Here is a 22808-nt window from a genome sequence, read left to right as displayed (position 1 = left end):
AAAAATATTAAATATTCTTCCACCAGCCTTCTCCTCTGGCCAAAACTCCCTTAGGGTGCTGCAGAGCTTTGTTATGGGGATGGTGGTAAACTTGGATGTCTGATTAATCCCCGTCCCTCTCGCTCTTGGCGTGGTGTGTGCATGCACTGAAGTGTTGGTTTGCAGTGCTGGGTTGTTATTATATACTTGGATTTAAAGAAATGAAGCTTTGACCTAATATTTAGTGAAACCCTCATAAAATCCTGGTTGTATGCATTGTTTTAAATATCCTTAGAGGTTTTCTATAATGGACAACAAGAGCCAGAGACCAACATCTTCTGGATGTGGGAGCAGCAATTAAAAAAGCCAGGTTTGAACAGTGCTGGCTGACTGGGATCCTAAGATGAGGGGCTCAGGCAGAATTCAAGTCCCATCATCTTTCTTTAAAATGTATAATTTAACACTTAAAATGGCTCCTTGGGTATAAATAAAGAATATTTGTACACTTAGAGAGCTTTGTACACATACTGTCTTTGATCCTGGCGTTTGTACAGGTGAAAACAAAGCAGAAGGTGGATAATCCAAACAAAATCCCTATTCCACACATTTATTTTTAAAAGTAAATTAAATGCTTCATGTGTTTTAAGATTCTCAACATCCTTAGCTGTTTTTCTAGCTTGGATCATACTGGGATGGTTTTCTGTGGGTAAAAATTGTGTATAGGCAACATTTTCTGACAACAGCAAATCTGGTGTTATTAATATTATTTACTTGAGTCATAGGAAATTATAACACAGCTTTAAGTGCTGGCTTTTTTTCCAGTGAGCCAAACAATGACTAGCAGAGGGTCTTTTGTTTGTTTTCTAGTTTCCCACTGACTAATCTAATAATTTGTCTGGGTTTTTTGCCTGTCATATCCCTTGCTGTCAGTGCTGTGACTGAACTAGTTTGCATAAAGCTCGGCATCTTTTATTCTTTTGGGTAGAAATTTTAATAGGCTCTCTGATATGGCAGTGACTCTGATTTGAGAAGCCTTGGTCAGAATAGATTAGTTTCTATGGGAATAGGGAAATAAAAAGATCCATTTTAGCAGTGTTTACTAACTGCAAGCCGAAAGCACATATTTACACTTTGGTGCAGAGAGTTATTTTAAATTTTGGGGAGGGAGCGGGCGGCTTTGAAGATAATGTGTTTGATTGTTCTTTGTTGTACTTTTCCAGCTCCCTTTCCTCTTTGTTTGTAAGTTTGACTAACCCAGAGAAACCATCTGCTCGTGTTGGAGGTGGTGCTGTCAGGCAGAGTCTAGACTTCCCTGGCGGATCCCTGGCTCGTTGCGATAGCATCGGCTCCTCCCGGTCCAGCAGGGCTCCCGCAGCGCTGCCCTTGGCACCCCATCCCAGGGAAGGGCTGACAGGCACAGCCTGCCTTGCTCTGCTCCTGCAGCTCCCTTCCCAAGGCACAGCAAGCAGAGCAAGGAGACAGGTTTGTCTTCCCGGGATGCCCCTATCCAAAGTGGGTTGTCACTCCACGGTGGCACTGAAGGAAAATGGGATTGTGGCTCCTGGTGAATGTTCCTGACGGCGCCAGCCTCGGAGAAACAGGCTGCAAGGAGAGGGGAAGGAGGGAGAAATGGATGGGGAGCAAATGAAGTTCCCTGTGCCTGTGCCAGCGCTCAGTGGGGGCACTGGATGTACACCTGGGGCAACGGGACTTGGCAACTCGAGCCACAGTTGTGATTTTTGAATTCCAACCCACTGGCCTCATATTTCTTCTGCCTTGTTTCCTATTGTCAGCACTGGCAGTGCTCCAGTTTGATTTTACCACTAATTGTGTTGCACGTTACCGAACTGAAATGAATCAAATCAAAATGCTTTTCCTGGAGCATTAGATAAAGCAGGCGAGGGTTCTGGGTAATGAGCAGATGCTGCTAATGCAGGGACAGGAGAGGCCTTGCCAGGACTCCATCTGCTCCATGCTTGCCTGCCTTTGGCTGGGAGCCACAGCTTTTGGGAAACAGCAGTCTCCTTTAGCCACCCCTCTCCCCCCTGCGCTCTGGAGTTTCATGGTTTGACTTGAAAACAACGTGCAGCAACAGGAGAACAGAACTTTTTCCTGCTGTCCTTTAAATGCCACGGCCACCCTGGTGCAGCCACGGCAGGGGACACGGTCCTGCTGCCTTGCTCGTGCCCCCTCAGACCCACTGTGAGGAGCTGGTGGCCCTTCACAAGCTGCAGAGCCACTCCATGGAGCAAGGGAAGGTGGTTGCTGCAGGGATCAGAAGTGCTGCTGCCTGCCGCAGGCTCCAGGAGGGGAATTCTGGCAGCGCTGCTTTTTGGGACTGGAATTCTGTGCACTTGTCCTTTCTGATGCCCCTAAAGCTGCCTGGGGGTGTTGTCCCTTCTGTACCCTCTTTGCAGAGTGGTGGGTTTGGTGCCTTGCCCTGAGTGCTCCTAGAGAGCGGGAGCATTCTAGGCTGGCTGGAGTGAAGGAAAAAGTGTTACAAGGAAACTACAGGAGCAGGGGCTGGGCTATTTATTTATTGCCATTGGTGGCTGTGGGTGCAAACCTCTTGGTTTGGGTGAGCAAGAGTGTGGTTTCCCATCCCAGTCATCCCATTCCCCATGCTGGGAATGAAATAGGGTCTGTGCCTTCTCTGAGGGACTGCCCAGGGTTGGTATCACATGGTGGAGGTAAAATCTGGGGGCGTTTGGTGGGAACTGGTGTGGTAATGGTAGGGTGAAGGCAAGGCTCTTATCACTGATCTTATCACTAATCTCTCACTGCTTTGTACCCTCAGTACCTGCTGGAAGTAAAAATTAAATGTAAACTGTTGGTTAATGAACTTCAAGTGTCTGCTAAGGTTAAATTGGCTCCTCTGAGTAGAAATGTTTTTAGGGAAAACTCAGAATTCACAATAAGAAGTTTCGATACTCCAGGCCGCTGCTCATTTCCACCCATGCTTTTCTTATACTGCTTGTACTTCATAGAGATATGATATAGCTGAAAATTATAAATAAATTAATGTTCCTACTTTGGAGTAAAAAAAAAACACCTCTAAGGAGCCATAGAATCACAGAGCAGCCTGAGTTGAAGGGACCCACAAGGATCATCAAGTCCAAGAGTTTTCAAAAGGTAAAAAGGAGTTTTATTTTGTTCAGATCGGGGTAGAAGTGGCAAGACCACAACTCTGAAACAGGACAAACATCGTGGAGATGATGTGAGTTCAGCAGCTTCTGGCCTTCCCACGCAGTTGTGTTTAGAAGCTGAAGTGAATGAGTGTGAAAACCACGAGCACGTTTGGGTTCCGTGCTCCAGCACAGACAAAATTCTGGTTCTTTAAATTTATTTTTCAGATAACGCACGTGTAAATTGCTTTACATCTTTTCCAAAGCTGGCAGCAGCCCCTAGCTGACAGCAAATGCTGGTTTTAACAGACAAGAGCTGATGCAATGGGACTTCAGGATCTGAGCTGGGATCCTCCACGCCCAAATCCAGCCCTCCCATCCCAACCTCCTGGAGCAGGCAGCTCAGGTGGGCAGTGCCCTGTGCTGTGCCCAGCTCAGGAGGGGCTCAGACAGGCTCTGTGACGCTGCCAGACACAGCCAGGATAATATTTACAAATGAGATTTAACTCTGTTTGCCTCTGTGTTTGTGCTGCCTTTCCCTGTCGGAGGATTAGGGGATTTTACAGGAAGAGAGATAGTTGGTTTTGTTTTAATTTTGTAGCAAATGCAGAGAGAAACCTGAGGGGAAATAGATGTAACAGCTGCTTTTGCAGGATGCCTTTTGTGCTCCCAGCCCTGCTGATGGAGGGAGAGGAGCCTCCAGCCCCCCACCTTTGACACAGCAAGAGCTGTGCAAGGCTGGCTGGTGCTGCCGAAATTGGGCGATCAGTCAGGATCAGCACTGCACTCTCTGAGGCACAACAGGCTCATGCTCAGTGTTTTCTCCAAGTACCTTCCAACCTGGAGGGAATTGCAATCAATGGACCTTTCATCAGGCCACAGTTCAAAAATATATTGGGTTGGGAGTTGACTTTTTTGTCGGATCTGGGGCAGAGTGTATAAACAAGGCTGGTGCAGTGATTGTCATGTCGAGTGTCAGCATTACAGCAGCAGCAGCAGCTTCTTGCCCTTGTTCTCTTGAGCCAGGATGATTTTCCAGCTTGCTCATAATTCTGAGTAATTTTGGGGAGTTATTGTTGGAGTTCAGTTGGAATAATCATGATTATGGTGCAGATTTTAGCGTGCCGTGAAAGTGCTGCTTATAATTTTGATTTAATGACCTTCTAACACTTTCAAGATTCCAGTATTCAAGATAAAAAACAGATAACGTATGGTTGCAACCTTAACTTCACCTTAGCAGAGGACTTGCTGTGGAAATGAGGCACTGGGCAGTGCTGGAGGCAGGAAGACAGACTCTGGAGAGCAGTGATCTCATCTGCACTGCTAAATCTTAGCCTGATTTTTTTTTATGCTGCCACACTAATAACCTGAACTGGAATGGTGGAGGATTTTTTGCTCTTACCCAAACATGATTGACTGCTGCAAAGACTTGCACGCCCATAAATACCTTTTGCTGTTTCTGTAGTGAAATGCAGAATATTCTGAGCAGCACTTTTAGCCCTCGTAGCAGCTTTACCTATTTATAAATCCAGTGGAGTGTTTGCTTTTTCTGTTTTCCTTCTGTCACGATCCTTGTGGGTCCCTTCCAACTCAGGATATTCTTTGAACTCTCCTTGTTACTCTTTACTTCGTGCTCCTTCATTACATGTGAATTTGGGACCTTACAAGTCACTTTTTTTTTTCTTATATTACCAGGAATGTGTTGCCCATATCATGTATCAGATGTTTCACGCTCTGTTTTTGCCTGGTTAAAACCTTTTATTTTGGACAGATTTTGCTGTTGAATATCTGGTTAAAAAAACAAAAAAGTACCTGTCTTGAAGCAGTTTTATTATTGCATTTTATTATTTCTCTGTCACCTCTTTGTCATGTTTGAGGTGCAGCAATAATAATAATAACAGTAATAGTAATAATAGTAATGATAATAATTATTAGTGACTTGTTGCCCAAAGTTAGAGAGCAGAACCCTGAGCTCTGGGTTTCCCAGTTTGCTCCTGTGGTCAGAGTATTTTTGTTATTTTCCAGAACTCTCATCCATTAAGACACTGTCAGACCTTTGAAATGCTCAGCACAGAGATGTGTAAACAAAAGGCTTCACTGAAAACAAATCAGCTTCGCTTTTCCCCCTTCATGAACCTGGTCTTGAACTGGGATAAACATACTGCTGAAGAAAAATCAAAAATCCTCCTGCTTGGAGGAGCCTGGCAGCCAAATCCGTGGTGTGACACGAAAATCCAGTTCTAACACCCATGTTCTGCTGTCACTCTATCGCTCGTGGGGCTTTTTGCCTGGTTCAATCATCTTTGCCTGGTTCAATCATCTCTCTCTTACCCATCCCTTTGTTTAGGGAAGAGGTGCCTCAGCTCAGCCCTGGTGTGGGGTGGAGGGGATGGAGCCTGTGCTGCCCATTTGGATTTGTTAACTGGTTTTAAGCTGAGTGTGTGCAACCAGTCTGCTTTGCAAACCCAGTTCAGCAGTTATTTACCTTTCAAGCAATTAACATAATTACCATTATGCTAAGAAGTAATTTTGGGAAGTTCTGCTCTGAGCCCTTACGACTCCGTCGGGACAGTTTTAGTCGGGACTTATCTTTTTGATGGAAGCCTAATTGCAGTTTTGGCTTTGTGTAAACAAACAGAGGCGGCTAATTGTTTAGGCAAATAGCAGATTAATTTAAATATTCATCCCTAATAAAACAAAAATGGTCCCCATTATGGTACTCATTCCCATGGTGAGGAATATAAATATTCAGTGGGAGTGCCATTAGACAGGGATCTTAAGGATTATCTGCATTATTTCACATGGGTAGCACTTTCCAGATACCAAATAATCTTTACAAAAGCTAACATAAATCAATTTAAACTCATTTAGCTACCATTTCACTATGTGCAGTTTCATTACCACACTCTTGCTTCACCTCCTCTGGGACTGAGGAGGAGTGTTTGCAAACTGGCAGCGGTGCCCATCCACAGCTGTCTGTCAGGGCTTTTATGTCTCCTTCTGAAGGAAGAGCTGCCATTAATCATTTCATCATTAACGTGCTCCACTGCAAGGGAGGCTTCTCCAGCCCTGCCTGTCACGTTGGAAGATTGCTTCTCCTTAATTCAGTGCAAAGGTGGCCCAGAAGGCTCCAGCTCCCTTCTGTTCCCTCCTGATTGCCTCAGGTTGCTCTTACTCCGATTATGATGCTTTTAAATGGAGAATTGGGGAGCCAGGCTGGCAAAAATGCAATTACAAATATGTTGTCTTTTGACTTACACTCCTTTATTCTTTAGGATTTGTATTCTTTAGCTTTTCTCTGTGGTCACCAGAGACAGGACCCAGGGAGTGACTGGAGCTGTGTCAGGAGGTTTAGGTGGATATCAGGGAAAGGTTCTTCCCCCAGAGGCTGCTGGGCTCTGCCCAGGCTCCCCAGGGAATGGGCACGGCCCCGAGGCTGCCAGAGCTCCAGGAGCGTTTGGACAGCGCTGCCAGGGATGCCCAGGCTGGGGTTGTTGGGGTGTCTGGGCAGGGCCAGGAGCTGGGCTGGGTGGTCCCTGTGAGTCCCTCCCAGCTCAGGATATTCTGTGATTCTGTGAATTGTGCATCAAAGTGACTTAAAATTTGAGTGTGGGTTCTTCCTCACTGGTTTTTGGGGTAATTCAGGGCCTCTGTATAATAGAACAAAAATTCAGGTGTCTGTTTACATCTGATCTCCAAACATGGAAGTGTGAAAGAAGTCAAGAGTCTTCCTCAAGGTGGGTATTAATGTTATTGGAAAGTCCAAAATTAGAAATAAGTTACAGAGCAATAGAGCCTGGAATCACAGAATCACAGATGGGTTTGGGTGGGAAGGACCTTAAAGTCCATCCCATCCCACCCCCTACCATGGGCAGGGACACCTTCCACTGTCCCAGGCTGCTCCAAGCCCCAATGTCCAGCCTGGCCTGGGACACTGCCAGGGATCCAGGGGCAGCCACAGCTGCTCTGGGCACCCTGTGCCAGGGCCTGCCCACCCTCCCAGGGAACAATCCCTTCCCAGTATCCGATCTGTACATCTCTTCCTTCAGCTTCAGGCCAGAGCACATGAATTTTCCTCAGAACCTGTTCCGTGGTCAGAGGAACCACAGCATCCTGAAGTTCCGATTTCCTGCCCTCATCTCTTCCCTGTCTATTCCCTTTGTTCCACCAGATCGATTTGCAGCTGTTTGAAAGTTGTGTCAAAGCCTGAGCTAACCCCCAGTGCCCATTTTGCAGGGACTGTCAGTGTTTGGAGCCTGCTGTTGGGGCGGGAGCCAATCCATCACTTCCAGCACAACCAGCGCATCCAGGCCTTAGCCCTGGCCCCGGGCGGCACCGCGGTGGCCACGGCGTCCGGCTTCGAGGTCAAGGTGGAGAGCCCCGATGACAAAGGATTCTGGCAAACCCCAGGAACATTTGAAATCCAGAAATTGGTGAGTCTCCAGGCTACTCTGCTTCGTTCCAGCAGCTCCTGCTCCACTAATTATTTTGGTAGGGTTAAGATGGATCTTATGAAAGTCTTCCAGCCTGAACTAGATAAGGGCGTTGTCAGCTTGAGGCTCTGACTTCGGAGCAGGTTAAGGGATGAGCCTTCCATCCCTGAAGAGCAAGGGTGAAATGCTGGCTTAAACTAGGAGTGAAAATGAGCACAAGTCCATATGGTGCAGGAGGTTGGCTGGGTTTAATTTTTTTTTTTTCGTTTTTTTGTCAACAGTAAACTAAGTTGGCTCATTTTGTAAATCAGTTTTCTCGCGTAGAATTGGAGCTGAAACTCCAGGTCTCATTCCAGATCCACACTATCTGATTAATTCTGAGGCAGGATATTGCAGGCAGCCTAATAGTGGCACTTGTGAAGCTGTAACTACTCGTGCAGCTTCTTTAGGTTGCACCTTCTGTCACTGAAGTTTTGAGAGTTGTAATTAAAACTCATTCTCTGAAGTTTTATTTTGTCTCAGAGTATCAACATTTGTTTGAAAGGGGAAGTGTGTAGGAATAATTGAGTCTTGCAGCCTCTCTCCTGTAGGAAGAAGCTGTGCAGTTAAAGGGTGTGAAGTAATTTTAACCACTCCTGATTAATCCCCCCTCAAGTGAAGTCAGTACTTAAAATATTGGGGGATTTTGTTAATTGAAGAGATTTTCTAGCAAAAGCACCACCCACTCCACTGTAGTTGGATCCATTTAACTTGTGTGCTGTGACAAGTCCGTTTGCTCCATGGCACAGACACTCAGGACCCCACACTCTCTTTCAAGGCTGGGTTAGAAATCAGCTGTTACGAAGTTTAAACCCTTCCCACGGGGAAACTTTCCAGCCCTATCTTCACTGAAATGGGAAGAGCACCATCCGCGTGCTCTTGGGACAGAGGATTAGGGTCTGACATTTGGGCTGTCCTAGAGCTGTGATGCCTCTGTGTTAATTTAGGGTGTATTTACATGATTGCACAATAAACATCAGTTATATCAATGTGTTTCCTCTTCTGGAGCACCTTATTCACATTCCAGCCATGATATTTGCTTTGTGTGCTTTAACCTTGAGGCTTTCTGTCCTTCAGGATGAGGCCATTGGGTCTTGCTCCTTTCTTTGAGGTGATGTTTTGGGATGTTTAATTGTAATGTGCTCTGATTAATTGGGTTCTTTATGGGCTCGTTCGAAAGACTGTGAGCTGAATTTCACCCTAGGAGCTAAACTTGCAAAAGTTCAGAAATGAGCTTGGTACTTGGTCTTTGTGTGGAATTAATCCATAATTGAGGTGATTCAGGACACACGTGAGTAGTTGGTTCAGTTCAGCATGTGGCAGTAGTGATGCAAAAGAATTTTTGACTGTAATAGAAATAAAAAGTCTGCTCTTTTTAGGTCAACTTCCTTAATCTGGTTCCAGATGTCACGGGGAGCCCAGTGGCAGTGGCAGCTGCAGAGGACATTGTCTATCTCCTGAAAGCAGAAGATCCTGGCAAAGTTCTCCACTCTGTCTATGGTCAGCCTGTCACCTGCCTCGATGTGTCTGCTCATGAAGCGGCCTTTGGCATCAAAACCTTTGGCTGGTTATTGAATGAGCCCAACCAGGTATTGTAATTGGTTTTTGATAAGATTTTTATACCTTTGTAATTAAGGAAAAAAGAGTGCGTGCTGAGGGCTTTTTTCCCCGCTCTCCAGCTTTTGACAGGAGAGAGAAGACAATTTAAGGCAATAATCTCATGCTTCTTTGTGTTCTTCTGTGGGCTGAAGTGAGGGATTCTTGTTCAGCCAGCTGAGTTCACTTTGCAACCTCTGCTCCTCAGCAAGGCCCAAGTCAGCTTATGCTGCATCAGTGGCATCAGGGGAACTCACCTCAAAGAACCCACCTAAAAACCCCAATAAACAACCCAAAAGCCCAAAGCATCCCTCAGCCTTTCTGGTGAGGACATGCTGAGCAGTGTCAGGCATATGAACACCCTTAGGAGGAAGATGCTTTTTGTGTTGTGTGCTCGAGTATTTGCCCAGGCTGTGAAGAGAGCTGCTTCCAGATGCCTTGGGAAGAGTTCCTGTCCCTTTCCTGCGTCTTGCCTCCCTTTTCCACTCCCTTTGCATTCCCTTGTTGTGTTACACTTCAGGCTGTCAGCAGGGAGGGAAGGAGGGTGCTTCAGGCAGGTGGAGAAGGAAGCAGAAGGGCAGCACCCAGATGAAAGGAGTGTGGTCTGCAGTGTGAAAACGCAGGATTTTCCTTGGCAAGCGACTAGAAAGGGAAAGCTTTATTTAGGACTTCCTCAGTTAGGAACAAATGTGTCCAGCTCATCTCGTTCCCCTTAAAATCCCTGTTCACCATGAATACCTCGAGGGCTGAGATGCTGCAAGCTGTGCTGTCTTTATTAATTCCTTTGCTGCCCTAATCCAGCTCTTTTCCCTCCGGAGGTGGGAGGTCAGGAGGTAAAATTTCCTCATTTGTGGGCATTACCCCAGTGATCACTTCTGTGCCTCCTAAAGGAACAGAGAAACCTCCCCAGGCCCCGAGTGCCGCTCAGCAAAGCCGGACATCTTTCCTAAATTAGTCCTGAGCTGCCCTGCTCTTGCTGGCAGATTGTATTAAGCCTGGTGCATCCTAATCAGGGAGATGGGCCCAGACAGCCGGGGGGTGTGACAAGGACACTGCCTTGGCACTGCTGCTCCAGCTGACATCACGCCGGAAATTAATTACTAATGTCTATTATGATAATTACCGGCCTCGCCCAGACGTGAAGGGACTTTGCAGCGGCTGATTACGCTGGGCACACGGTGACAATCTGTCTTTGGGAGAGCTCTCCCTCCTGGAAATGCAATCCTGCAGGATTCCAGCCCCCTTGGCTGCTGCCTGTGTTTCTCCCCACTTTGGGGCTTTCTTTGTTTTCCTCTGGGTTATTATTTTTCTTCTCGCAATCCCTGCCTAGTAACCTGCTTCCCGATGAAAACACTTAGGGAAACCATCTTTTCCCTCCCTCTCTCTTTTTTTAATCGTTTTCTAATTTTAGCCGTGTTTGACAGCAGAGCTGAGATCTGAGGCATAAATTTTGTGAGAACTTTTATGTCGGAGAGGAGGAAAACATCAAATCCGTGGCCTAGACTTGGCTCCTGTCAGATGAGAGACACCCGTGCAGGATGGAGGGGAAAACAGAAATGCTTCATCCCTGAGAAGTTCAGCTTGCACTTTAGTAGCACCAGACAACCCAAATATGATGCTGTTTCTTGAAAGTTCTTCTGCTTTGGTGCTCCTGGAGCTCTTTTTTTAAGTCAAGCTGTGAAAGATTTCGTTGTTTCAGCTCTGTTAATTCAACATGAAATACATCATTTCCCTTAAGTTCCAAATTCTGAGATCTGTGTTCCCATCTAGGCTTGTGCCGGGCTAATTAAATAACCCAGATAACGACCCACAGGGGAAATCCTTATTCCCAGGGCATCCAGGGGACATTCCTTGAGGGATGATGTCAGGCCAGTGACACATCCCCCATGTCAGGCAGTTGGGAGCCCCGTGATCACAGAGCTGCTGCAGCACCAGCACCAAGGCTGGGCAGTCACCTGTTGGAATTTTGGGTTTAAACACCATGGGGGAGATTAAATCCACAGACTGGCCTTGGTCCTCTCTGTGTCAGGATCTAACCCTCGTAAGGAGGCAGCAGGATGAACGTTAGGCTTGACTTCGTCTGATTTCTGATGCAATCTGGATGTGGCTGAAGCTTTTCTCATAGCTGTTGCCTTTATAACCTTCCCTGAATCTGCTGTCAGGTAAGTCTGGGCTCCTACTGTAGTTCAGATGAGCTTTGTGGATTATTTCTATGAAATTTAGAGGTGTTTATTCTCCTGAGATGGGAGGGAAAACCCTCAAACACAACTTTCTCCTGTATTTCAAATTCTGCTCAAAATTTTTAACGTACTCAGCAGTTCTTGGGGGGGATATAAGATAATGAACCAAGGAGGATTTGGAGGTTTTTCCACCAAAGCAGCTTCATACAGCATGCATGAGAATTTCTATTACAGCTATTATCAGGGACAGTTCAGCTGTGGGTTTGGTTGCTTTGTGGAACCTGGTCCCAGGACTGGTGGATGGGGAAGAGAGGAGGGAAGGGATGGTTTAAAGCTCCAGCTCAGAGGCAGAAGGCTGTGGATGTGTCGAGATCAGCTCTCTTGGGTGCTGCTTGTCAATGCTGTCACTTTTGCAGCTCTTTGGAGCTGCTGGTTGGCTTGTACTTGGTGAAAGGTGTTCAAGCTCACCTGGCTCCTCTCAGCAGCCGTGAAACACTGCCTGGGTTTGCTCCTGGATTTGGTGTTTCCGTGGAATTCTTCAGCTGCTTGGAAGTGTGAGTGCATCCAGTGGAATTAACCACTGTTGGGAACTGATAACGAGTGAAAACAAATTTGAAATCATGGAATTGCTGGGCTTGGAAGGGACCTTAAAGCCCATCCAGTGCCACCCCTGCCATGGGCAGGGACACCTCCCACTGTCCCAGGCTGCTCCAAGCCCCTTCCAGCCTGGCCTTGGGCACTTCCAGGGATCCAGGGGCATCCCCAGCTTCTCTGGCAATAGTAAATAATCCTTTAAATTGAGTTTCATACTTTACAGTCATTTTTGGATGATATATTTAGGTCATAGCTTCTTTACAGAAGCTTTAACATCTTTTTTGCACTTTATTTTAACTAAAATCCTTCTGACTGAGAAGCTGCATTGTCTTTCCTGATGTCAAATGTCTCCAGTTCTCACAGAGTTCCAGAGACTTCCATTTTTTTAATCGTAGTTTTTCCTTGTTTAAAAATGTGGGGGTTTTCGCTTCTGTTAACCCCTGTGACCGTTGTATATAGCCCAATTTTCAACAAATTCATCTTTATGGACTCTTGTTTTCATACTAGTAGAAGGGCAGGGCTTACTGGTGCCTGAACAGATGGAACTTGCCCAAATGTCTCTCTTTGAGGAGTTGCAGGGTGTTAGCAGATCTTTGGAGGTGTTGAAAGGTGTTTTCAATACCTTTTTCTTTATAAACTCTTGGTACCACTTCAGAGAGGTAAAACTCTCCAAGGAGCTGAGCTGTGTTGGCCACTACAAGAAAAAGAGACCAGCAGAGAGTTCAGAACTTTTCCTTGTCGAAATTTTGCATGATTTATTGATCGAAGAAATGATCAGGAATAATTTTGCAAGTTAAAATAAATAAATGAATAAAAAACGAACTAAATAATCAACAAATCCCTTTCTGTTGGCTGACATGAATGACATTCTGCTTTTTTCCCCTGTTTGTACAATAGTGGGAGTGCCTCAAAATTGGCATGGCAGCCTAGGTAGGTGCCTCAGGTTTGGAAAACACAGCTGCTAGGATGTGCCACGAATATTCCAGGTGATGAAACCAAGGGAATTAATTCAGTTTTTAAGGTTCAACTTGCCTCCCTTCTCCACGGGATAAGGTTTCTCTGAGGTTAGGGAAAACCTGTCCCTGGGCTAGAGGGACTTTTTGAGTGCGTGGGTGGTTCAGTGGGTAAGCACAACGTGCTCCCCATGGGCCCTGGAGCTCTTAGCCCAGGCTTCAGCCACGAGTCAAACGAGCCTGGTGACCCCATTCCAGGTCCTAGCAGACATCTGCCCACATCCCAGCCCATCCCAGGCTGGCAGAGCCCCGGGGGCTGGCAGTGCCCAGGGCTGCAGGTGCGTTGGCAGCGCCGGCACAGCGCTTGGCTCCCCTTCTTGCCACCAGCCTGGAGCCTCGCTCTGCAACTCCAGGCACAGGGAAACTTCAAAGGGAAAAGCAAACTCCACTTGTCTGTAGCTCTGTGTGTGACTCGTGCAGCAGGTGTTGGATGGGGAGGAGCAGGGAGCTGCTTTTCCTGCTGGATTTGCCGGGAGCTGTGCGGGCTCTGCTGGTTTTGGGTTTTCAGGCGGTGCCCAGCGCATGCGTCTGCCAGGGAAAAGTCACCTCTCGGATGGCATGAAAGTCAATTTTCCACATGCTCAGAGAAGTGCTTGTGTTCTCAGCTCCCCACAATGACTTATATCTGGCAAGAACTTGCAAAATAGTCTCTCTGGCTGATTGTCAAAAATTACATCATATTGGAGTAAACTGCTTTTAAATCAAACATCCATTATTCATGGATATTAACTGCTTTATTTATTTATTTATTTATTTTTTTAACTGGCTGTTTCGTGTTTGATTTACTCTTTTTCTTCCTCTCTGATTGTCTGTCTGTCTCCCTCAGCTGCTCCTTTTAAATCTTAGCTCATCTTGAAATTTATGGAGCCAGAACACTTATCTGTGTGCACAAGTATCAGCGTGCTGACCTTGCATTTGTTAGCAGGCAAATTGTTTTTGTTGTTGTTGCAGCGTGATGTGCCATATTTACAGTAGGCAATCCAATACATTTGCACCGGGAAAATGTGCCCCTGGGGCTTGTAAACTTTAAAAATACTCTTTTTTTTTCCTTTAGAAATAAAATCCAAACTTGCAGCAGTGTGGACCATATGTTGTCGTTAATTTGATGAGTTCCCTCACAAATGCATATTCCTGCTTTTGTAGGTACCCTCTGGATTGGATGGGTTTGACCTGAGCAGAAACCAGATCCCTTTTTATTTATGGTGGACTTGGAATTTCACGACTTTTTTTTTTTTTTTTCATTGGCAATATTTGTGTGTATTCAGGCAGTGTTTTTTCCAACTGGCAGAGGGCTGGACAGAAGGAAAGGGGGAGAAACATAATCTGAAAATAAATGTAAATTCTGTTCTCAGGCTTGCTGCTTGATCCTCTGCCACTCTGAGCAGCTCAGGGTGGTTTTATTTTAGTTAAAATGACAGAAACCTCAATCCTGGACAGTTCTTTCTGAAAAAGTGGTTCTTTAATGGATCCTGTGTGTTGTTCAGTGGGGAGAAGGATGTAGGGTTTGAATGTGGTTTTACAAAATGCTTTTTGCTGATATTTATGATCCTCCCTGCAACACTGCATCGAAATAAGAACCAAACACACCCCACACACAGAGGGATTCACCCAGCTCTGAGCCACAGCTCACTCTCCGTGCTGCTCCTTTGGACAGGAGGCAGGAAGGGGATGGAAAGGGAAAGGGAAAGCAGCTCTCCCCCAGAGCAGGCGTGTGCTGGCTCCCAGCCAGGACAGTGGGATGGACACCCCAGCTCTTGTTGAAAGTACCACAGGCTCTTTGATAACAAGTGCTCAGGGATTTGTTGTTTTAATGTTCCATCCAAAAAAGACATCTCTGACAACGCAGCATCCCAGAACACCTGCTGGGGCTTTGGACACGCATGGAAGAGTTCCATCAGCAGCATTTCCTTCAGTTCCTTGGTTTTTCTTGGAAGTATCTCAAGCAGAGTGCATCGACCACGCTTGACCTCACTTAGCTGCGAGATGTAACAAAGCTCACAGCTCAGCTCTTCTGGCTCCAGAGCCTTTAATTCTTTGGGAATTAATTTCAGGCATCTTTCATGAGTTCTTGGACAGCATTTAAAGAGAGTGCCCTGTACCCACTGCTCTGCAGTTCTGTGCAGAACAGTAACTTTTCCTTTCTTGCCGTGCCTGGGCTTGTGAATTTGCCGTTCCCGGCGCAGCCCTCCCAGAAGAGCAGCCCAGGTTGAGCCGTGCCCAAGTTGCCCAGTAAAGAGGGGAATTAGTCTAATGCACTGCCTTAACAAAGGGGAGACTATGGGCATGAATAATTAATGCCCCCAGTCTGTGGCAGTGGGCTAAAATGAAGTCCCATTTGCTCAGCCTTATTAAAAGAGAGAGAGAGAGAGGGAGGGATGGTAAAGGTCGTTAAGGGACTTGTAACAGGGAGAGAATCGCCTCGGAGATGGATAATGTGTTTGCTAATCTCTGTGGTCTTTAACTAAACAGAATGCTGAAGGTGCTCTGGCTATTCCTGGCTTGTTGAATTATTAAGCATTCAGGGAGATTGCCTGGCTCTTGGCCAACAACTTGGACTTTTCATTTGGCCGGTGTTAATAGGTGACACTTCTTATTTGGGGCATCGGATCCCGGTGCTGGCTGCACGGCCTCTTTAAAGCTTTTCCTCCCTGAGATCCCAGTGGGGCCAGGGCTGCTCGTTAGTGTGTTATCCCAGGGTTCTTCATTTCACACCCAAATGCTCTTGGTTCACTTCCCTCAGTTTGGTACCTATTAGGTCACTGGGCTTGGGTGTCCATTATAGGATTATAAATACCTTTAAAAGGGTAATCCCTTTGCAGTGTGCATTATAGGATTATAAACCTCCCAGAGACCTTATGCTTTATCTGCCCTTTAACACACAGGCCCTTATTTCAAGTCCCTGTTGACCAGGTATTTCCATTCTCTCTCCTTGGCCTTTGTAAGGAAAATCCTTCTTGCCTTGGGATATTGCAGGAGAGCCCATCAGAGGTGTTCCAGCAACTTCAGAATTGTCATCAGTGTGCTTTTAAAGCCCTGTCTCCAGGAAATTATTATTCAGACTTCAGCATTCTGAGTGCTTTTAGCTTCTTTACTTATCAGCTGGGGAGGATAAAGGTTTGAAATTCATTTGCAGGCCATAAAACTGCTCAAGACAGGTTGAATTTTGAGATAGACAAAACCTGGATACTGAAGAGCACAAAGAGACTCTTCCAGTGATGGAGCTAATTGGTTAGTAAGATATTTGTGCATGATAAAATTGAAAATAAATTTTATTTTAACCACCAATCCTGTTGATTGTTAAAATAAACAATCTTTAAAGGAATAGAGACGGGCATGAGGAGAGAAGGAATTAAAGGGGGTAGGAGAAGATGATAAAAGCTTTTCTTCCATTTTTGTGGGTGTGAACTTTTATTTTCTTATAGATTGTGAGATGCAAACACTTTAAATTGGTGGCCACCTACAATGTGAGAAGAAATAAGTCATTTTTCCACCTGGTGTTACCTGTGAGCTTTGCCACAGGGCTGTGGGCAGGAGAAGATGTGGAAAACAGGGGAATCTTTCAGTGCTACGTGGAAGCAATTTTTCATTCCAGCCTTTCATGGCCATGACTGGATGTTCAAGTATGTATCCTGTGTTTATGGCATGGATGGGAGCTCTGGTCGTTTAGATAAATTAATAGTTTGTGGATGTTCACTGCAAGTATCAGCCCCAGGGGACTTTTAAGAAAGCAGCTTTTGGCCCTCTCCCCTCTGGAGTTTTAACATCCAGCTGGGAAGGGCTCAACTGGGAGCTGGAATCCATCGCTCCTGACCCCATCGTTTATTGTTCTTCAGCTGAATTCAGCAGTTTATTGACTTTGTCTTTTGTTCCAGACTTTCCAAGGAGAAGTTTGGGTTGCCAGGCACAGATATTAATTTCCTTTGCACTGAAAACCCTTGGAGGTGCCTTTGCCAGAACATCATTATCTGTGGGTTTGGTTACTGAGCTGTTGGGAGCTGGGCTGAAGTGAGAACAGGCTGTAAACTGCTTTTTAGCTCAGACACTAACATTTCCATGCAGTTTGTAGCAGCTTTTTCCTTGGGGTGGAAGTTTAAATTAATTTTTATTTCAATTTTACTTTTATGTCCTAAATTTCCCTGCAAAGGGAACCCTGTCCTTGCTTTGGTTTTTTTGGGTCTTAAGGATGAAAAATGCCATGGTTTTTGCGACAGCTCCACAAAGAGCTAGTTTGGAGATTATAAATCTTAGGAACACCTAAGGAAGTTGGATGTGGATGTGTTGATCCTGATAGGGTGCTGAAATATGTCTGAATTTGCCTGGTCTTGGGAGAAATGGCAGGTGGAGGAAACCTGCAAATTCTCTGCCTCTCTTTGCCCTGTTCCTCGAGGTTTTTAAAGCTTCGCTCTCCATCACCAAATGATCCTCTCCTGCTCTCTTAATTCACCTTTCAGATCTCTAAAATGGCACAGATAGGAAATAAAAGGCCAGGCAGCATCAGTGCTGCTGTTCTGGCAAATGTTGAGCTAATACATCCAGATAGTGCAATATTTATTGAGCTGCACGTGGCTGTAATCAGCAAATTAGAAGTAAAGAATATTGATGTGACGTTGACATGGCCACGCTGATGTTGCCATGGAAGCTGTAGGGTTTTTTTGATGTTTCCAATACCATTAACTCTTTTCATGGTCACAAGGTTTCTTTTAATTTAAACGAGCATCACCATGAAATTTAATCATCTTTATGAAGTTATAGAAGACCAGGTGCAGCGTTGAGCTCCACTGGGCTTTGACCAGTGCATTTTTCTGTTTCTAAAAATACTTGTTCTCCTAAATTGGAAGGCCCAAATAGACACATCTCATCTGGCCCCACAGGAAGGACAGCAATTGTGATTAAACTGATTGAGGAGAGGAGTGGGAACGGCCGGGGAACAGCTCGTGCTTCGCATGCAGGCTCTGACTGAATCATCTCGGATGCTGCCTAAAATCAGAGTTGTTTTTCTGCCTTTCCCATCTGAGCTGCCACTTCAGATGTGACATTTCCCTGTGTGTGTGAGGGCACCCAGGCTCTCAGCAGGGCCGTGGTCAGCTCTGCTCTGCAGTTCCTGCTGCCCTTGACCGGATCTGCCTCTCACTGTCCATCTGTCCAAACCTCCCCAGGGCTGCTGCTGTTTGCTTTTACTGCTCTGTCAAATGTTAACATTGATGAGGAAACTCTTTGCTTTTCCTGTAAGCCTGAGAGATTTGTCCCGTGTGGTTTGCCTGGGAGCTGTACCTGGCCATACTGCTTCTTGCTGGATCCCACTGGGCTTATAAATTCCTTATTTCTGAGGGTGTTGTTGCCTCTCTTCATGGGGATAGCTCTGTCTCTTGGTTCTGTTTTACACACCAAGTCCTGCAGAACACCTCTGGTGGTCACACCTCTGCTTTGTGCTGCAGCAAAACATTGTCATGGTGCTCCTGCGCAGTTTCTGAGGTGTTTTATTCTCTTCCTGCCAGATCCTTCTTTACAACCTGGAAACCAACCAGTGCGTGACCAAGGTGGGCAACTCCATAGGTGACTTCTCATGTGTCAACCTCCACAACAGTCCCCCCAACATGCTGGTGGCAGGCAACAAGGACAGAAGGTAGGTGCTCCCATCTCCGGTCTCCCACCTCCAGCTTCCTGTCCTACCTCTGGCCCTGCTGGAATCGGTTTCTCCTCTCATGTTTCCATGAAGCTGAGGAACAAACTATTAGGTAATAGTTGGATGTGGCTGTCAGTGTGCTTTGTCTGGGGAAGCTCCACGGGAAGAGGAGCTTTCGGAGCCATTTGGTGGACGCAGTTGGTGCACAGCCCAGCGAGACCACTTGGAATATCTTCCACTTCCCCGCCGCCACCCGCAAAATGAGTTTGGCATTTAAAAGCTCACTTTCTGATATTAAAAAAATAACCTAAGGGATGAATCACAGAGGATGAGATGGGCCCGGCTGCCAAATGATGTCAAGAGTGTATTTCGGAACACTGTGATGTCCCTCAGGTGACGGAGAAAAAAAGAGACTTTCATATGAACAGATTCCAGCTTCTATTTAGCTGATTAGCAGCTTTCTCTTTAACTCCTTGGCTTGGGGAGTAGGATTTTCCCAGCTCAGTGTCTGGTGCCAGGAATGGCCGCGCTGGGAACAGGCAGTGCGAAAGGATTAAAGTGCTTAAAAAGACCCTTTGAGTCCAATTTTTAGATTTCCTTTTTTTGGCGAGTCGTTTGTGGGGTCTGATCCAGTGCACCAAAGGAGATGTGGGATGGCCAGGAGCCAGTCTCTAATGGCTCCTGCTTCCTTCCCTCCTCCTTTCCACACTGGGCACCAGGCTGCAGGTGGTGCTCTGCTCTGGTGCTGGGATCAGATTGGAAGGCGGGTACTTCCCTCTGCCAAATCCCAGGCCTCTGTCCCGCCAGTGCAGCAGCTTGCAAAAATGATTATTTTGTCAAACAGCTTTTTTTTTTTTCCCTTCCCGGTGAATAGGGAGTGCGAGCAAACCTCGCACTCTCAGCAAGGAGGAGAAAGGAAATAGCTGAAGTTTGACAAGTGGAATTGAATCCCTGGGAGGTTTTTTCCCTCTAAAAGCAGATAATTGGCTTTCCAAAGCACCCCAGTAAAACTACCTCTGGTTTTGATCTCCTGCATGGTGACAGGAGAGGAGCTGGAGTTGATATCCCTCCCCTTTATAGCAGAGTAGATGTCTGTGCCCTTCCCCTCCGGAAAGCTTTTGGGCCTTTCAGCTCAAGCACTGACTGAGTTCAAGGATGTCACTAGAACAGCAAGGAGTTAGGGATTAATAGTTTGGAAGACAAGTTTGGCATCCAGGAGGCAGAACCAGAGTATTTCAGAGGTCAAATCCTCGTGTGATGTGCTGGGCATCCACACGTGGAACAAGACTGGGATCTCCACGGCCATATTATGGAGTGGGTTTATTAAACAGGGACCTTGCCATGGGAGCTCAGGCTGCTGCTGGCCAGAGGGAACACTTATTGCTTGAATTAAATACCCAGTTTCCCTTGAATCTGCTCTACTCAAAACCATGAATTTGATAAGTAATGCTCATGAAGTGGTTTTGGTAGGACCTGTAAAATCTGTCCTTCCCTCAGAAATTCCTGCTGAAGCACTGCTGATTGATTTGATTCCTGAGCTGTGCTTTGCTCTGGCAAGAGGCCTCCTAGCAGGGAGCATGTGCTGATCCTGCTTTTCCTTGGTGGGAGCTGGAGTGGTGAGGAGTGTTGGGACAGCAAACACATGGCAAACCCAGAAAGGTGTGGATCCAAACGTATTCCACGCTCTCCTGAAGGCAAGGCAGCTCACTCCCAAGGCAGTCTGAGAGCAGGGTCCAAGCCTGGCCATGAGAGCACCTCCCTGGAGCTGGGATGAGTCTGAAGTGCTCCTACTGAGCCCAGCTGTCCAGGCAGGAGATGCTGGGCCAGGTCTGTGTTAGGGCATCACGTGGGATTGGCAAAACACTGTTCCTTTTTTCCTTTAAGGCACATCTGAGCAGCACAAGTGCCTCTGGTTCTTCCAGGGCTGTGCCAGCACCGACACCTGCCTGAAAGCTGGGTGCTTGCTCATGGAATAAGCAGGGCTCAGATCTTGGCTTCCAGCTGTGCTTTCCAAACAGGAGCAGCTTTGGTTGCTGTGAGAATACACACAGGGCATCAGGGAGAGCTCCAGGAGTGAGCCCTTCCAAAGGCCCTGTCCTTACCCAGAGCACAGCCCCGGGCTGTGGCCAGAGCTCCAGGAGTGAGCCCTTCAAACACCCAGAGCACAGCCCCGGGCTGTGGCCAGAGCTCCTCTGTGCTGGAGCTGGGGGAAGCGAGGAATCCTTGCCCTGCTCCCGCTGTTGGGCTGGGCCGTTCCACGCGGAGCGCGTCCCTCGCCCTGCTCCAGCGTGTTTTCCTCTGTGTCAGATGGATGCTGCTCTGCTGGAGCTCTGGACTGCTCTGCTGCCTTTTCTCTCAGCCCCTGAAATGTGTTACTTGTAAAATCATATGATGCAATCTGCGCTGGAGAAGGGGAAAGGAAGGACTTGCAGCACCATTAGGATCGTAGCAGGGGTATGGAACGAAGTGCAGTTAATGTGTTGGAACAAGTGTGTTTTGGCCTTTTCTGGAATTAATGTGGACCTGATGGGTTTGTTCCTGATAGCCATCAGCTGGGAGGAACTTGCTCTGGCTTCTTCTCAAATCTGAGCTCAATGTTTCCCCTTTCCTTCTGTTTTCACTTGCTGCATTTTTTATTCATTTATGTGCTTTGCTTTAGCTCTCAGTCGTGATAAATAAGGATCAAACCCCACACTCCCTTGTGATATGTGCCAGGTTTAAAACTTAACACCATTAGCTCTAACTGGTATTGTGGCCTTGTAGAAGTGGTTGGAATCCTAAACTCTTTTTCTGTAGTTCTGCTTCTGGCTGAGTGTTCACTTAATTTCTCTTTCAAAATGCTTTGTCTGAGGGGTCAATAATATCTGAAAATGAGATGTCCTAAAAGCTGCCCACAGTCAGTTGCATTTTTGAAGTCAAAACAGATCCTGGTTGCTGGGTGCTTTGTTTTAGTATTGGTGATTAAGTCAAACTTGTAATTCCCTGTCTTTTTTGAATTGCCACACATTTAATCTCCTCTGAAATCTTGGCAAGAATCATCCTTTCCTTGATCCTGATAATACCACGCCTCCTCCACAGTGGATGTGGATTTGTACCAGGGGTGGGATGTGTTAACAGTGTGCCCAAAACAGGTGTTTTATGCCTCATGGCATTGCCGATGGTTTGGGAGGCACAGAGGGAGGAGCTTTTTCCAATTTCACTTTTATTTCATATTGTGGACTCATAGAATCATGGAGTGGTTTGGGAGGGACCTTAAAGCCCATCCAGTCCCCCTCCCTGCCATGGCAGGGACACCTCCCACTGTCCCAGGCTGCTCCAAGCCCCAGTGTCCAGCCTGGCCTTGGGCACTGCCAGGGATCCAGGGGCAGCCACAGCTGCTCTGGGCACCCTGTGCCAGGGCCTGCCCACCCTCCCAGGGAACAATTCCTTCCCAATATCCCATCCAGCCCTGCCCTCTGGCACTGGGAAGCCATTCCCTGTGTCCTGTCCTTCCATGCCTTGTCCCCAGTCCCTCTCCAGCTCTCCTGGAGCCCCTTTAGGCCCTGCAAGGGGCTCTGAGCTCTCCCTGGAGCCTTCTCCTCTCCAGGTGAGCACCCCCAGCTCTCCCAGCCTGGCTCCAGAGCAGAGGGGCTCCAGCCCTTGGAGCAGCTCCGTGGTCTCCTCTGGATTCCTCCAGCAGTTCCAGGTCCTTCCTGTGCTGAGAGCCCAGAGCCCTCTTTAGGTCCTAGGAGCTGTAAAGACTCAGAGAGCTCCTGTGTGGTGGGAGAAATCTGCCTGGAAAAGATCTCTGTAACAGAAGTCAGGGTGAAAATCCAGTGGTGAGAAGGATGGGCCCTACTGCTCTTCCAGCCCTGGAGCAGCAGTGGCACCGCTGCTGTCCCCGATGGATTTCCATAACCCCCAAGTCCTTGTGCTCTCAGAACCCACAGGCTGCATGTCCAGAGCTGGTTTTATCCCTGTTTTTCCCTTCAGGGTGAGGGTGTTTGACGTGCGCCGTGGCGAGGCCGCGTGCTCCCTGTACGCGCACCAGCTGGGGGTGTCTGCGGTGCAGATGGACGAGTGGAAGATCATCAGCGGAGGGGAGGAGGGCCTGGTGTGCGTGTGGGACCAGCGCATGGGCACCAAGCTCTGGGAGATGCACGCCAGGTAACTCGGGCTGGGGGGGAAGCTGGGCCCTGGGAGTTATCGGGGCTGGCAGGAGTGTGGCAATGAGAGGACTTTTTGGG

At 47.1% G+C, this 22808-nt stretch overlaps 1 protein-coding gene across 1 annotated transcript in view; it reads left to right on the top strand.

The window, feature by feature from the left end:
• Positions 1 to 22808, top strand: part of FBXW8 (F-box and WD repeat domain containing 8) — a 57426-nt gene that overhangs the window by 30316 nt on the left and 4302 nt on the right. Inside the window, 4 exon segments of the mRNA XM_032128335.1 lie at positions 7341 to 7537; positions 8956 to 9165; positions 18455 to 18582; positions 22555 to 22728. Of these exon segments, the coding sequence (XP_031984226.1) occupies positions 7341 to 7537; positions 8956 to 9165; positions 18455 to 18582; positions 22555 to 22728 (709 nt within the window).

The sequence above is a fragment of the Corvus moneduloides genome, chromosome 18 (genome assembly GCF_009650955.1).
Source record: "Corvus moneduloides isolate bCorMon1 chromosome 18, bCorMon1.pri, whole genome shotgun sequence".
Taxonomy (NCBI): domain Eukaryota; kingdom Metazoa; phylum Chordata; class Aves; order Passeriformes; family Corvidae; genus Corvus; species Corvus moneduloides.
This window is presented reverse-complemented; position numbering and strand designations above follow the sequence as displayed.